General features: G+C 46.0%; 2 protein-coding genes across 5 annotated transcripts in view; one reads left to right on the top strand and one right to left on the bottom strand.

Annotated features, from left to right (window-relative positions):
- Positions 1–537: 537 nt before the first annotated feature.
- RPUSD4 (RNA pseudouridine synthase D4) lies at positions 538–12972 on the bottom strand. 3 transcript variants are annotated; one of them, XM_021696441.1, is made up of 7 exons: positions 12784–12972; positions 12253–12418; positions 9206–9407; positions 4375–4468; positions 4152–4296; positions 2329–2426; positions 538–1749 (listed from the first exon to the last, which is right to left on the bottom strand). In XM_021696441.1, the coding sequence occupies exons 1-7, from the start codon at positions 12970–12972 to the stop codon at positions 1510–1512; spliced, it is 1134 nt and encodes a 377-aa protein (XP_021552116.1). In that variant the 3' UTR covers positions 538–1509. The 3 variants fall into 3 exon arrangements, with proteins under 3 accessions (XP_021552116.1, XP_044775414.1, XP_021552115.1); XM_044919479.1 differs by having other exon boundaries at positions 538–1746; XM_021696440.1 differs by having other exon boundaries at positions 4152–4223; positions 4395–4468.
- Positions 12973–13135: 163 nt separating this feature from the next.
- Positions 13136–13521, top strand: part of FAM118B (family with sequence similarity 118 member B) — a 47371-nt gene continuing 46985 nt past the window's right edge. For both annotated transcript variants that reach the window (XM_021696532.1, XM_021696531.1), the window contains exon 1: positions 13136–13169. The gene's annotated coding sequence lies outside the window, so the exon portion shown is untranslated. The remainder of the gene's footprint in view (positions 13170–13521) is intronic.

Genomic DNA, 13521 nt, shown 5'->3' with positions numbered 1-13521 from the left:
AATTTAACATTGCACCAAACAGCACTTTCCACCCCACTGGGGAAAACGGGTCTGCATCCCGACATGGCATGCTTTGCAAGCCCCGATATAAGGCTGTGTCTTTGTATATCCTACCGGGCCCTCTGGCTAACAGCAACCTGGAAGCCCAGAGAGCCAAGGGCAGCAGATTGAGAAAACATAAAGGTGTGTTTTGCAGTGTCCCTGTCCTAGTTAGAACCACCCTGCCCTGCTCTGATCTTAGGGACTGGGGGATGGTCTCAACACTCCCCTCTGTGTTTGGTTTCTGGTGGGAACTATCCTATCCTAGTTGAAGGGTGGGGAGTGAAGCTGGTGCTCAGAAAGAGGTGGTAGGGGTACAGAGGAAATCACGTCTTCAGGAGGGGTTCTAGAGGGAAACGGCAGATTTGGTGACTACCTGGGTTTGGGGACAGCTGTGTTTTACACATTTAGTGAGCAATACACTTGGCGCTTTCACATAAATACAGCTGATCCACCAACAACGGGTTTGACCTGCACAGGTCACTTATACATGGATTTTCTTTGATAAACAGAGCACAGAACCGTAAATGTATTCTTCCTTATGATTTTCTTAATAACATTTTCTTTTCTCTAGCTGAGTAAGAATACAGCGAATACAGAGAACATACAAAATACATGTTAATCAACTGTTCATGTTATTGGTAATGCTTCCGGTCGACAGGAGGCTATTAGTAGGTAATTTTGGGAGAGTCAAAAGTTATATGTGGATTTTTGACTGTGCATGGGGGTCAGTGTCCCCGATCCCCTCAAGCTGTTCAAGGATCAACTGTATCTGGGTTTCTTGATTCTCTGAAAAAAAATGAGAAACCCTGTTCCCACAGAGCAATACCCAGCTGCAGCTAACAACTGCCCTCTCTGGACAGTGTGTGTGCTCCCCACCAGGGCCTCACAGCCAGCCTGCCCTTACATCTGCTTTTCTTGCTTATCCAACACCCCTTTGCGGGCTCCAGTAACTGCTGCAGCTGGAGAGAATCCTGCATTCTCGGGCTGGGGTCTATAAAACCCCAGACAAAACAAGTGGAGCAGAGAGGTTCTGCTAATAGATTCTGAACATCCATGAGGACAGTGGCTAACTGCTTCTGAATTTCTCTAGCAGTCAGATCACCATCATGTGCTCTTTCCAACCACAGGAACCTTCCCGATAGATCAAGGGCTTTATTGTTGGATGTAAACAGTTTCTGAGCACAGATTCTGTGCTGGAGTTTCTCCCTTTCCAAATATGGACCCAGTCTGCCTGGCCCTGGGCTCTCTTCCCCCCAGGCAAGGAGACTCGGAAGCAGGGAGACGTCCCACAGGCTTTCCCAGAATGTGGCCAAAGTCTCAGTAAATAGAATTTAGTGTCCAGTAAAAGCCCGGAAGCAGCTGGGTTTCTTCCACTTCTCACATCGGCTCTTCTGGAGTCTGTCTGAGAAGTTAGCAGAGTCCATTAAACAAAGTGAAGGATTCAGGGGCCAATCGGCCCAGCGGTCTTCACTGTGCTCTCACAGGTCCGGCTTTGTCGTCCCCATTTTGATCCTGACTTGGCATCTCTAAGTCCAGGCGTCTCAGGGAGCATACGAAGTAGCGAGGAGGCTTGCAGACCAAGTCCAGTTCCTCCTTCCTGGACCCCAGGGCCGGCAGGATCAGCTGGTGGGCGTGCAGGTGAAGGGGGATGTGGCGGGCCTTCGTCTGGTGCAGCCCCAGCTTCTTCAGGGTACCAAGAGACAGCTTCTGTACAAAGACAAGACAGCTTCTTGAGAGCTAGGCCAAGAGCTCATCCTTGAGCAGTACGCTGGGTCAGAAGTCTTCCACTTAAAGGAACCACCACTGACTCCTCTGGAAGGCACAGCGGTGGATAGCCTGCTTCAGGGACATTCCCAGGAAGGGTTCGGAACCCAGGTGAGAGAAAAACCACCACACCTGGGAAGCTCTTATTAGCCAGTTCTCTGGCCTGCCTAGAGAATGGGCTGTAACATCAAGAGATAAAAAAGTGTCCACCAGGGATCTTCAGCAATAGTAGGAAAGGCTGCTTGAAGCCTTCAGAAAGTCTCCCCCAACCTGCCCACAGCCTCCTAACAAAATCTGAGATGAACGAATGAAGCAGAAGGGTTTTGCTAACAGATCCTGCAGCTCCGTGAGAACAGTAGCTGTTTCTCTCTAAGCTAGGTAACTAGTACATGTAACTAACACAGTACCATATCTGAAGACAATACATCCTTGTGGTGACTCACTTCGGACTTTAACAAGGGGAAAGCATAAGCTCCCCCCCCCCCCACTTATCTGTTGCACATTGGGTCACACCAGTATCACCTGGGGGGCCAGCTGAGTCCAGTTTGAGTACTTGTGATCACCAAGGATTGGGCAATCCAGTCCAAAAGACAGATGAACTCGAAGCTGATGTTTTATTCCTTTACCAAAAAAAAAAAAAGAGACAAAAAACTTGAGTAGCTACAGAAACCACAGTGTGGGTTACATCTGCTTCTAACCGTATTAAATTGAAGCACAGTAAGACTGGCAAAGCCCCACCTATAATAAAGTTTAAAGAATAACAGAGCAAACTGTAAGCTACTAGGAAAGAAACATTACACATGCTATTAAGCCTCTAAGTTCCCCTCCCCCTCACAGTTCCTTTTCCACCACAGATAACCATTATCATCAACTTGGTATCTCTCCCTGCTTTGCTTTTGTTTTGTTTTTGAGAGAGAGAGAGAGAACCTGTGCGAGAGAAGGGGGTGGAGGGAGAGGGAAAGAGAGAATCTCAATCTCATGACCCTGACCTCATAACCTGAGTCAAAATCAAGAGTCCGCTGCTTAGCTGACGGAGCCACCCAGGTGCCCCTTGTTTTGTTTTTTTAGATAACATTATATAATGCTAAATAGTAGTGCTTTGCACATTTTTTCACTGTAGCAGAATATTCATAACATAAAATTTATCATCTTAAGCATTTTTTTTAAAGATTTTATTTATTTATTTTGAAATAGAGCGAGAACAAGAGAGAGAGCATGAGCAGGGGGGAGGGCAGAGGGAGAGGGAGAAGCAGACTCCTCACTAAGCAGGCAGCCTGACACGGGGCTCGATCCCAGGACCCCGGGATCATGACCCAAGCCAAAGGCAGACGCTTAACTGATTGAGCCACCCAGGCGCCCCTCATCTTAGCCTTTTTTTTTTTTTTTTTAAGATTTTATTTATTTATTTGACAGAGAGACACAGTGAGAGAGGGAACACAAGCAGGGGGAGTGGGAGAGGGAGGAGCAGGCTCCCGCTGAGGGGGCAGCCCGATGCAGGGCTCGATCCCAGGACCCCGGGATCATGACCCGAGCCGAAGGCAGACGCTTAATGACTGAGCCACCCAGGCGCCCCTCATCTCAGCCATTTTTAAGTGTGCAGTCGTGTGGCGTTACGTACCTTCACATGGTTGTACAACCATCACCACTGCCCACCTCCAGAACTTTTTCATCCTCCCGTCCTGAAACTCTGACCCAATTAAACATTCCTTCCCGCTTCCTCCAGCCCCTGGTAACCACTATTCTACTTGATCTCTGAATTTGAGTACTCTAGGGGTCTCATAAATGGAATCATGCAACATTCTTCCTGTGTTGGTTTCTTTCATTTAGCATAAAGTCCACCCACACTGTAGCACATGTCAGAATCTCCTTCCTTTTCAAGACACATTCCATCATATGTCTACACATTTTGTTTATCCATTCATCTGGCGATGGACATCTGGGTTGGCTTCACCTCTTGGCTACTGCGAATAATGCTGCTATGAACACTGGTGTACACATATCTTTTCAAACCCCTGCTTTCAATTTTGTGGGTAATACCCATGAGAACTGCTAGATTATATGGTAATTCTATGCTTCATTTTTTTGAGGAACTGCTTTGCAAATTTTTAAATAAATGTACGCAAACTATTTATACCTTTCTACTACCTACTATTTTTAGTCATCCCTGTTGGAGCTCCCAGCCTCAGGTTAGCACCAGAAGCACACTCTCAAACACATCAGCTACAATCCCAGCCCTCTCACCAAACCAGCTGCTCAGAAGAAGGGCAGGACCCAGCACAAGGCCCTGGACGAAGCTCAGTGGCCCTGGGCTTTTGCCATCCCACTGCAGAAAGGTGGCCTCTCACCGGTAATTGGCTGGAGCTCCACAAGGGCGGAGGACAGAGTGCTGCTGAGCACCCGGTACTGAGTCACAGCCATATGTGCGTTCCGGTTGCTCCGTGCTCTCACTATCTTCCCATCCTCCATGCGGTAGCCTGGGGACAGCGCCATCTGACGCCAAAGAAATCAAGATATGGTCACAAAGGAAGAGCAGAAAACCCAACCCCCTGGGGATGACAGTTCACCCACCTTGTAGTGCTGCTGCTGACCCTGCACCTCCTTCTCGATGATAGGGATATCCACGACTCCTGCTGGGGGCACCGGGACGCGCACAGTGATGGCCCTGGGCATGACACACAGACCCTGGCTTGAGCCATGAGGTGAGGGGGGAGCTCCTCGGGTTTGGCTGCTTCGAGGCTATAACACTGGACCTTCTGCACTACTGTGGTCAGTTCTAAAGACTGGAGCATCCCAAGTGATCTCTTGTCACAGCATTTAGCCTGAGAGCTCGATATTAGTTATCTTTTTTACTACTAATGTATACTAATTACAGAATATTTGAGAGAACACAGAAAAACAAAAAAATTGTATTTATAACATGGTCTTTCCTTCCAGCCTTTAAAAATGAATATGTATAGTTTATTTTTTTTAATTTTTTTAAAAAAAGATTTATTTGAGAGAGAGAGAGAGAAAGAGAAAGAGAGAGTGAGGGTGGGTGGAGGGGCAGAGGGAGAGGGAAAGAGAAACCCAAGCTGACTCTGCGCTGAGTGTGGGTCTCAATCTCACAACCCTGAGATCACGACCTGAGCTGAAACCAAGAGTAGGATGTTTATTCAACTGTGCCACCCAGGCGCCAAAAAAATGAATATGTATAGTTTAAAATGAAATTAGGGGGGCGCCTGGGTGGCTCAGTCGTTAAGCGTCTGCCTTCGGCTCAGGTCATGATCCCAGGGTCCTGGGATCGAGCTCCACATTGGGGTCCCTGCTCTCCGGGAGGCCTGCTTCTCCCTCTCCCACTCCCCCTGCTTGTGTTCCTGCTCTCGCTGTCTCTCTCTCTGTCAAATAAATACTTAAAAAATAAAATAAAATAAAATGAAATTAGGGTAATATGGCTTTGTATCCTGTTTTTTATTTATTTTTAAAGATTTTTATTTATCCATTTGACAGACAGAGAGAGAGAGCACAAGCAGGGGGAGAGGCAGGCAGAGGGAGAAGCAGGCTCCCCGCTGAGCAGAGAGGCCAATGCGGGACTCGATCCCAGGACCTTGGGATCATGACCTGAGCCAAAGGCAGATGCTTAACTGACTGAGCCACCCAGGCGCCCCTGTATCCTGTTTTTTAAAAGATGGTTAAATCCGACTGTGTATGAAATGAATGAAGAAGTAAATAAATGAACGGAATGAAAAATTCACAGGACCGCACCTGCCTGATTTGCCAGGTAGACAAATAGGGGGGAACTGTGCTCAAAGTCACAGAAACCACCACCACAACTCAATAAACATTCCAGATCACTTTTGTTGGAGGTGTCCTTTCATCATGTCTGAGGCAGGTAGAAGACCCTTTAATCTGTCCTTACGCTTATGCCTCTTCCAGGTCAATCACAGAGGAGTCCTCCTGGGTGGCCTATCATAGAATCGCTGACCGAGGGGTCAAAAGCCCATTCATATAACAATTCACAGCCTGGACACCTCGCTTCAGGTTGGTAGCCATTTGGGCTGCTGTCTGATATATTTTCTCATACTTAAATTGAGTTTTAACTGCTAGCTCACTCTTCCTAATGACATAACACTACTGCTCAAAAATGTTCACTCACTACATGCTCCGTGAATAGAAACAGGCATTGATTTAGGTAGGTACTTCTTCATTCATTTCATACACAGATGAACAGATGAACAAGACAAAAATCCCCACTCTCAAGGAATTCAAAGTGTAGTAAGAAGATTCAAACAAAGAACTATAACAAGACGCTATCACAGTAAGTCAGCAAATGCTAATCAGTTGCCTCCCATGTTCTACTTCGAACTTCTACTTCCTACACCTGGTATTTAAGGCCATCATTAACTAGGTTCCAGTCTACCTTTCCAGCATTATCTGTCACCACTCCCCCCCTCCAAACTAGACTGTGTGCTTTATTCCTTTGTGAATGCCGTTCCCACAGTCTATAACACAGTTCTCCATCTTGTCTACCAAATCCTATTCATTCATCAACACACAATTAACGGATTTCAGTTCCTCCATGAAGCCTGATACTGCGAATGGTTACCAAGTCTAAACTTTCATAAACAATTTTCACAAATAACATAACACTTTTTAAAAAAGATTTATTCTAGGGGCACCTGGGTGGCTCAGTCGGTTAAGCGTCTGCCTTCAGCTCCAATCATGATCCTGGCGTCCTGGGACCAAGTCCCCCCGCATCAGGCTCCTTGCTCAGCAGGGAGTCTGCTTCTGCCTCTCCCTCTGTGCTCTCTCTCAAGTAAATAAATAAGATCTTTAAAAAAAAAAAAAGTGTTTTTAAATCTTTTTAAAAAAAAGATTTAGTCTACGGGCGCCTGGGTGGCTCAGTTGGTTAAGCGACTGCCTTCGGCTCAGGTCATGATCCTGGAGTCCCTGGATCGAGTCCCGCATCGGGCTCCCTGCTCGGCAGGGAGCCTGCTTCTGCCTCTGACCCTCCCCCCTCTCATGTGCTCTCTCTCTCTCATTCTGTCTCAAATAAATAAATAAAAAAAAAAATCTTAAAAAAAAAAAGATTTAGTCTAGAGAGAGAGCATGAGAGAGAGAGAGAACGTGCCCAGGCACCCCAACACTTTTTGATAGACTTATATTTGGATTACTAGGATACCAAATAATAGTCTCAATTTTCAGTCTTTCAGCTCTTACTATGAGCTAGGTACCATGTTAAACAATTCATATGCATTGTCTCATTTAACTCTCTCCTCAACTCCATTATTCTCATTCTTCCTATGAAGACAAAGTGTAGAGAAGTTTAATGACGTGCCTAAGGACCTGCACTGGTAAACAGCACAGCTGACAGGTGAACACGGATCTTGTTGAGCTCTTAGCTACTACTCTAAACTTCTTCCATTACCTGTAATCTCTTATTACAGTGGTTCTTATATTTTTTTTGTCATCATAGTGGCAAACCCAAAAAATGTGTTGGTCAGCTGTAAGGGGAGGCGGGTCCTCACTACTCTAGTGGGAGAAAACCTGGCCTACCTAATAGTAGTTAACTATTCAAATATTAAATGTGTGAGGGGAGCCCGGGTGGCTCAGTCGGTTACGTGTCTGACTCTCGATTTCAGCTCAGGTCATGATCTTGGGGTCCTGGGATGGAGCCCCACATCAGGCTCCACACTCAGCTGGGAGTCTGCTGGAGATTCTCTCTCCCTTTCCATCTCCCACTGCCCCTTCCCTGGCTCATGCTCGCACTCACTCTTTCTCTCAAATAAATAAATCTTAAAAAACAAAACAAAACAAAAACCCACCATCACCACCCAACAAAAAACAAATATTAAACGTGTGTACCCTTCAACTTAGCAATTCCATTTTTAGGAATCTGTCTTAAAGATATAATCACCTATTCTTTGCAATAAACTCTGAAAAATGGAAAGTTAACTAAATATCCCAATATTTAGTTGTCTTAGACAACTACAATTAACATTTATTCAGAAACATTTCAGTGTCCGTTAAGTTCTGGGTGTCCTGGGGTTTTGTTAGATATACTCTGCCTGCACACACATGCACACATTTTCTTTTATTCTTTTTTAAGTGCATACCACGAATACATAATTTCTTATGTATTTTTTGGCATCCGAATTTTGTAACACGAATATCTTCTATGCTTTATAATTTCTATGAACTCTTTAAAGGAAATTATCTTCTATACAGGTTTATATGTGGGGTTTGTTTGTTAAAAGATTTTATTTATTTGAGTGAGAGAGAGAGCATGAGCAGAGGGAGGGGCAGAGGCAGGGGGAGAAGCAGGCTCCCCACTGAGCAGGGAGCCTGACAACGGGGCTCAATCCCAGAACCCCGGGATTATGACCTGAACTAAAGACAGATGCTTAACCGACTGAGCCACCCAGGCACCCCCAGGAATTATGATATACCATACAACAGAACACTATAAAGCTCCTAAATGTACATGCAAAATGCTCTCCAAGATATATTGTCCAAGTGAAAAAAAGCAGGATGCAAAGCACTGCAAAATACATTGCCATACAGGGCAATGTATTTTGAATACATTGATTACATGAATACATAGAATAGTGATTGCCTCTGGGGAAGAAAATTGAGTAGATGGGGGACAGGAGTAGGTTTCAGTTTTGTTCGTATATCTTTCTTCTATTAAAAAAATGGAGGTAAACCTATATGCACTAACAAGGAAAGATCTCCAAGACACAGTTAAGTGGTAAAAGAAAGTATAGTGTTGGGGCACCTGGGTGGCTCAGTTGGTTAAGCATCTGCCTTCGGTTCAGGTCATGATCCGGGGGTTCTGGGATGGAGCCCCACATCGGGCTCTCTGATCAGCAGGGAGCTTGCTTCTCCCTCTCCCTCTGCCTGCTGCTCCCCCTGCTTGTGCTCGCTCTCCATCAAATAAAATCTTTTTAAATAAAGTACAGTGTACAGGGTACAATGTAATGCACACACACCCAGTATGTATCAGACATATTCGTAAATACATTGAGTAAGGACCAGAGGAATAAAAACCAAACTACCCCAAGGGAAGGGACTAGAATGACAGAGTGGGTAGATTCTCCAAGTTTTTTGCTTTATCTTTGTTGTTTGACTATTTTACCACAGGAATGAAATCACGTACTACTTGTATAATTAGTTTTCAATAATTTCTATGTACAACCACAATTAGGAGCCACTATTCTATCAGACTCCAATATATATATATTTTTTTACAGACTCCAATATTCTAAGCACTTAAACCTGTTTCCTGTATTTTTCACATGCCCACATGTCCTAGCACAGTGCCCTCTCCTAACAGGAGGTCCTTCCATACAAATGGACGAAGAGATAAAAGGATGCCTTCATTTATACCAGTTCTACCAACTGCTAGCGATGGGCTCCATACCAGTACTTCTTTGCCACCTGACGGGTTCTAAACAGCTCTTGGACTTGACGTGCCACTTCCTTCTCCCAGGCCAACACCATTACCCCTGTAGTTTCCTTGTCCAGCCGGTGGCACAGATGCAAGGGCTCTGCCTTGTGGCCATGAAGCATCTTTGCCAGGATAGGCAATACATCAGTGATGCAGAGCTGGACCCCAGGGCCACCTAAAAAGGGAAGAGCCAGAGGTTTTAGTGGCCAGTAAAAGATCCCACCAGGGCGCCTGGGTGGCTCAGATGGTTAAGCGTCTGCCTTCGGCTCAGGTCATGATCCCAGGGTCCTGGGATCGAGTCCTGCATCGGGCTCCCTGCTAGGCGGGGAGCCTGCTTCTCCCTCTGCCTCTGCGTCTCTCTCTCTCTCTCTCTGACTCTCATGAATAAATAAATAAAATATTAAAAAATAAAAAAATAAAAAAAATAAAAAAATAAAAGATCCCACCAAAGAACTCTACCTGGGAAGAAAGTCAATGTTTTCAAGAGCTTTATTACTGAAATGTGGTCCAGAAACTGGCAACACTAGTATGTTCAGGGAGCTTGCTGGAAAGGAATCTCAGGCTCCCAACCCAGATTATTAAATCAGAATCTGCAATTTTTTTTTTTAAGATTTGATTTATTCATTTGAGACACAGAGATACAGAGAGAGAGAGAGAGAGAGAGCATGAGGAGGGGGAGAGGCAGAGGGAGAGGGAGAAGCAGACTCCCTGCTGAGCCAGGAGCCCGATGTGGGGCTCGATCCCAGGACCCTGGGATCATGACCTGAGCCGAAGGCAGATGCTTAACCATCTGGGCCACCCAGGTGCCCCCAGAATCTGCATTTTAACAAGATGCCCAAGGGACTCACATGCCTATTAAAGTTTAAGAAGCACTGTCCTAGAGCACGTGGCTTTCTCCTCAGACATATATATACTTATTAATCTACCTGAATACTCACAATAAAATCAGCAATCAAAGTGAGGAGGTCTGGTATTTCACCATATAAACAAAGACTTGAGAATTTGCCAAGTAAACTCGAGTGATAAATACAAGACTGTGAGGCTCTCCTGAGGCATTACAGAAGAGCTAAGAAGATGGGCTTTAGGTGAGATGCTCCTCTGTTCTATTCTAAGCCTAACTAGCCATTGGCCCGGAACAGATGATTTAATCTTTCCAACTTGCAGTTTTCTCATCTATAAAATGTAAATATCTAGATAATAATTGTTTCATGGGGAATGGGAAGAAAAAGATCAAGAGAGAAAAAGAAAATACACAGAACACTTGGCAATGTCTGACTTAATTCCTTGTCTTCATGCTTTTCTCCATACCTCCCCAAAAAGCATTCTTATAGCTCAACTATGCCTTTTCCCCCAGTAAATCCCTTTCCCAAATGCATTTTTTTCTATCAATCTTTCCTGTCTCACTCGAGCTGTCTTAGACTACATTTAACGCTTATTCAGAAACATTTCAGTGTCCGTTAAGTTCTGGGCATCCTGGGGTTTTGTTAGGTATACTCTGTGCGTGCGCACACATGCACACACACATTTTCTTTTATTCTTTTTTAAGTGCATACCATGAATACATAATTTCTTATGTATTTTTTGGCATCCGAATTTTGTAACACGAATATCTTCTATGTTTTATAATTTTTATGAACTCTTTAAAGGAAGTTATCTTCTATACAGGTTTATATGTGGGGTTTGTTTGTTGAAAGATTTTATTTATTTGCGTGAGAGAGCATGAGCAGAGGGAGGAGCAGAGGCAGGGGGAGAAGCAGGCTCCCCACTGAGCAGGGAGCCTGACAACGGGGCTCGATCCCAGAACCCCGGGATTGTGACCTGAACTAAAGACAGATGCTTAACCGACTGAGCCACCCAGGCACCCCCAGGTTGATATGTGTTTGTGTGTGTGTATGTGGATCCTGCGTACGTTTTCAGTAGTGGAGGCCTCTCTACAGGGCAGTTTAATTTTTGCTTTGGCTGGAACTCCATTTTTTTTTTTTTTATCAGTTTTCATATTGGTTTCTGTGATTGGAGTTTCTGCATGTTTAGGTGTCCTTATTTGATCCTTGCCCATGCATAGTATAAGATCTGCTTTTTCTCAGGTTATTCTGTCTCCACTCAAGGCCTGAGGTGGCTGACTGATTTATGCTGCAGTTTTGGGCTTGTGGGTTGAGATTTTCTGATCTTTGTTCAAAGAAGATGGACTATTTTCCTTGGTCTGGACTTAACTGATGAAATTGTACTCTGGATCATGTGAACAAAAACGTGCAATAAATCACCATCGTTAAAAAAAGACACGTGAAGCAAATTCAGAGCCATTATATGGAAATACCATTACTTATAGAAGGTAATAAACTACCAGAACACATTATCCACAAGAGATTTATAGGCCGAAAATAGAGTATTTATGAAAATTAGTGAAAGTGGGAAAATTGTGAATAAAGGCAAAAATATAGTGGTGTCATTGTTGGAAGGGGAAATGGTCAGAACCTTAATATATTAAGTCCTATATATTTTTTTCTTATATGTCATTTCTTCTTTCCCAGTTTTTTTTTTTTTTGAAGATTTTATTTATTTATTTGAGAGAGAGAGAGATATATCAGGGGCAGGGGGGAGGGGCAGAGGGAGAGGGAGAAGCAGACTCCCTGCTGAGCAGGGAGCCTGACACAGGGCTGGCAGATGCTTAACCCACTAAGCCACCCAGGCACCCCTCTTCTTTCCCAGTTTTGATGTAAAATAATATGAAGACAAGAACCACAGAGCCTTAGTATTTCTCTATAAAAATTCCCGTGGAGCTCTGGACACAGTGCATTCCATAAATCACTGCTGACCGCCAAATGTTTGCAATGCAGAGACTGTCTTTTATATCTGTGTCCTCAGTAGTGCCTTATACAGGACTATAGTGCCTTATATAGTACTCCATAAAAAATTATTTTGAATGCAAGTCTTTAAGGAGCCCCACAAGTAATGTGTCAAAGTTATCCCTAATTGTAGTGAAAACAGAAGCAGCACCCCTCCCTCTCCCACATGGTCCTTACCATGCACAGGGAGACCGTAAGGTTTATTGATGACCACGAGATCCTTATCCTGGTGCACGATCCCTCGGCTCAGAGCCTTAGCAAGCACGTTGGGGTGGACTCGCTGCAGCTGCTGTGTGAACCGCACTAGTTCTTGCACTCTCCGCTGAACAGGGCTTGTGGGCACCTACGGGGAGAGCAGCAACAGGAAATGACTGGTGAAGACCTTCAGTAAGTCTGGGTGAGAATTTGGGTTGGGAACGACTCTCTCTGCATTGAACTCGCGCCTTCCCCGAATAATTTGAGAGCGGCAGTGCATGTCTGTCTTACCTGTCTCCACGCAGTGCTCAGGGCCGAGGCCGGCAGGAGCCAAAGACCCAGCCCGCAGGAAGATATGGTACCGTCCTGACCTCTTCCCTTCCCTTTCTCCCCATTCTTCCACAGGTCCTCCACATTTACTTAACATTCGTCAGAGGACCCTCCCACCTCACGCCCAGCCGGGGAATCGGTGAACGCACTGCCTCTTGGGAGTTGTGGTCCTTTCGGACTCACCGGCTGTTTCTTCGTCTTTTGTTCCTGTTTCTGGGCTCGGAGCTTCTCCGCTAATCGCTGGGCACTCACGGTCCCAGACGCAGCAGCGACCGAACAAAATGGCTTTGAGACGAGACTAAAGAGACTCCCCAAACGCTGCTTGGAACCCCGGACCCACTGGCCCGGCGCTTTACAGCTGGGTGCCGCCATCTTGTCAAAAAGGGAGGGGCGAGTCTAGACCACGTGCGGAAGAGGGGCTAGAGGGAGGAGGGAATGGGCGGGTCCTGAGGATCACGTGGGGGGAGTGGGGGCGGGGTCTGGGCCGAGTCACGTGGGGCGGTGCGCGCTGAGTGCGGCTGCGCCGGCCGGTAGCTGCAGCTGGAGCGGTGGCGTTTGGAGGAGACTCGGTGAGTGTTTGGGAAGCCAGGCTGGGGCTAGGAAATGCCGGTTCTTCAACGCTTTAACGTTTTCGTGTCTCCGGGGCTTCTGTTCTCGGAGAGCACTGCCCCGGGAACCGTTTCTCCCAGTGGGAGAAGACCCCCACTCAAAAACACTTCCCCGCCCCCGCGCCCCGTGGAAGCGATGCCCCATAAACGCTCGCCCCAGAGCCGCCTTAGGCGCCTACCTCGTCCCTCTTGGCAGCCACATCCCTGGTGTCCGGCCAGTCCCCCGAGGGACGCGTCGTGTCACCTCTCATTTCCTTGCCGCTCGACCTTCGGAGTTGCCCGGATCTCTGTAGGCTCCCCACCCCTCACCTCC

The sequence above is a fragment of the Neomonachus schauinslandi genome, chromosome 11 (assembly GCF_002201575.2).
Source record: "Neomonachus schauinslandi chromosome 11, ASM220157v2, whole genome shotgun sequence".
Taxonomy (NCBI): Eukaryota; Metazoa; Chordata; class Mammalia; order Carnivora; family Phocidae; genus Neomonachus; species Neomonachus schauinslandi.
This window is presented reverse-complemented; position numbering and strand designations above follow the sequence as displayed.

Bases quoted from the DNA above. Each gene is read 5' to 3' on its own strand.
- RPUSD4 (XM_021696441.1), bottom strand. From the start codon at position 12,972: ATGGCGGCACCCAGCTGTAAAGCGCCGGGCCAGTGGGTCCGGGGTTCC. The intron at 2,427-4,151 runs GTGAGAGGCCAC...TTTTTGGTAAAG, and splicing joins GGAGCTCCAGCCAATTACCG to GAATAAAACATCAGCTTCGA. The intron at 1,750-2,328 runs GTGATACTGGTG...GTCTTTGTACAG, and splicing joins GGACTCAGCTGGCCCCCCAG to AAGCTGTCTCTTGGTACCCT.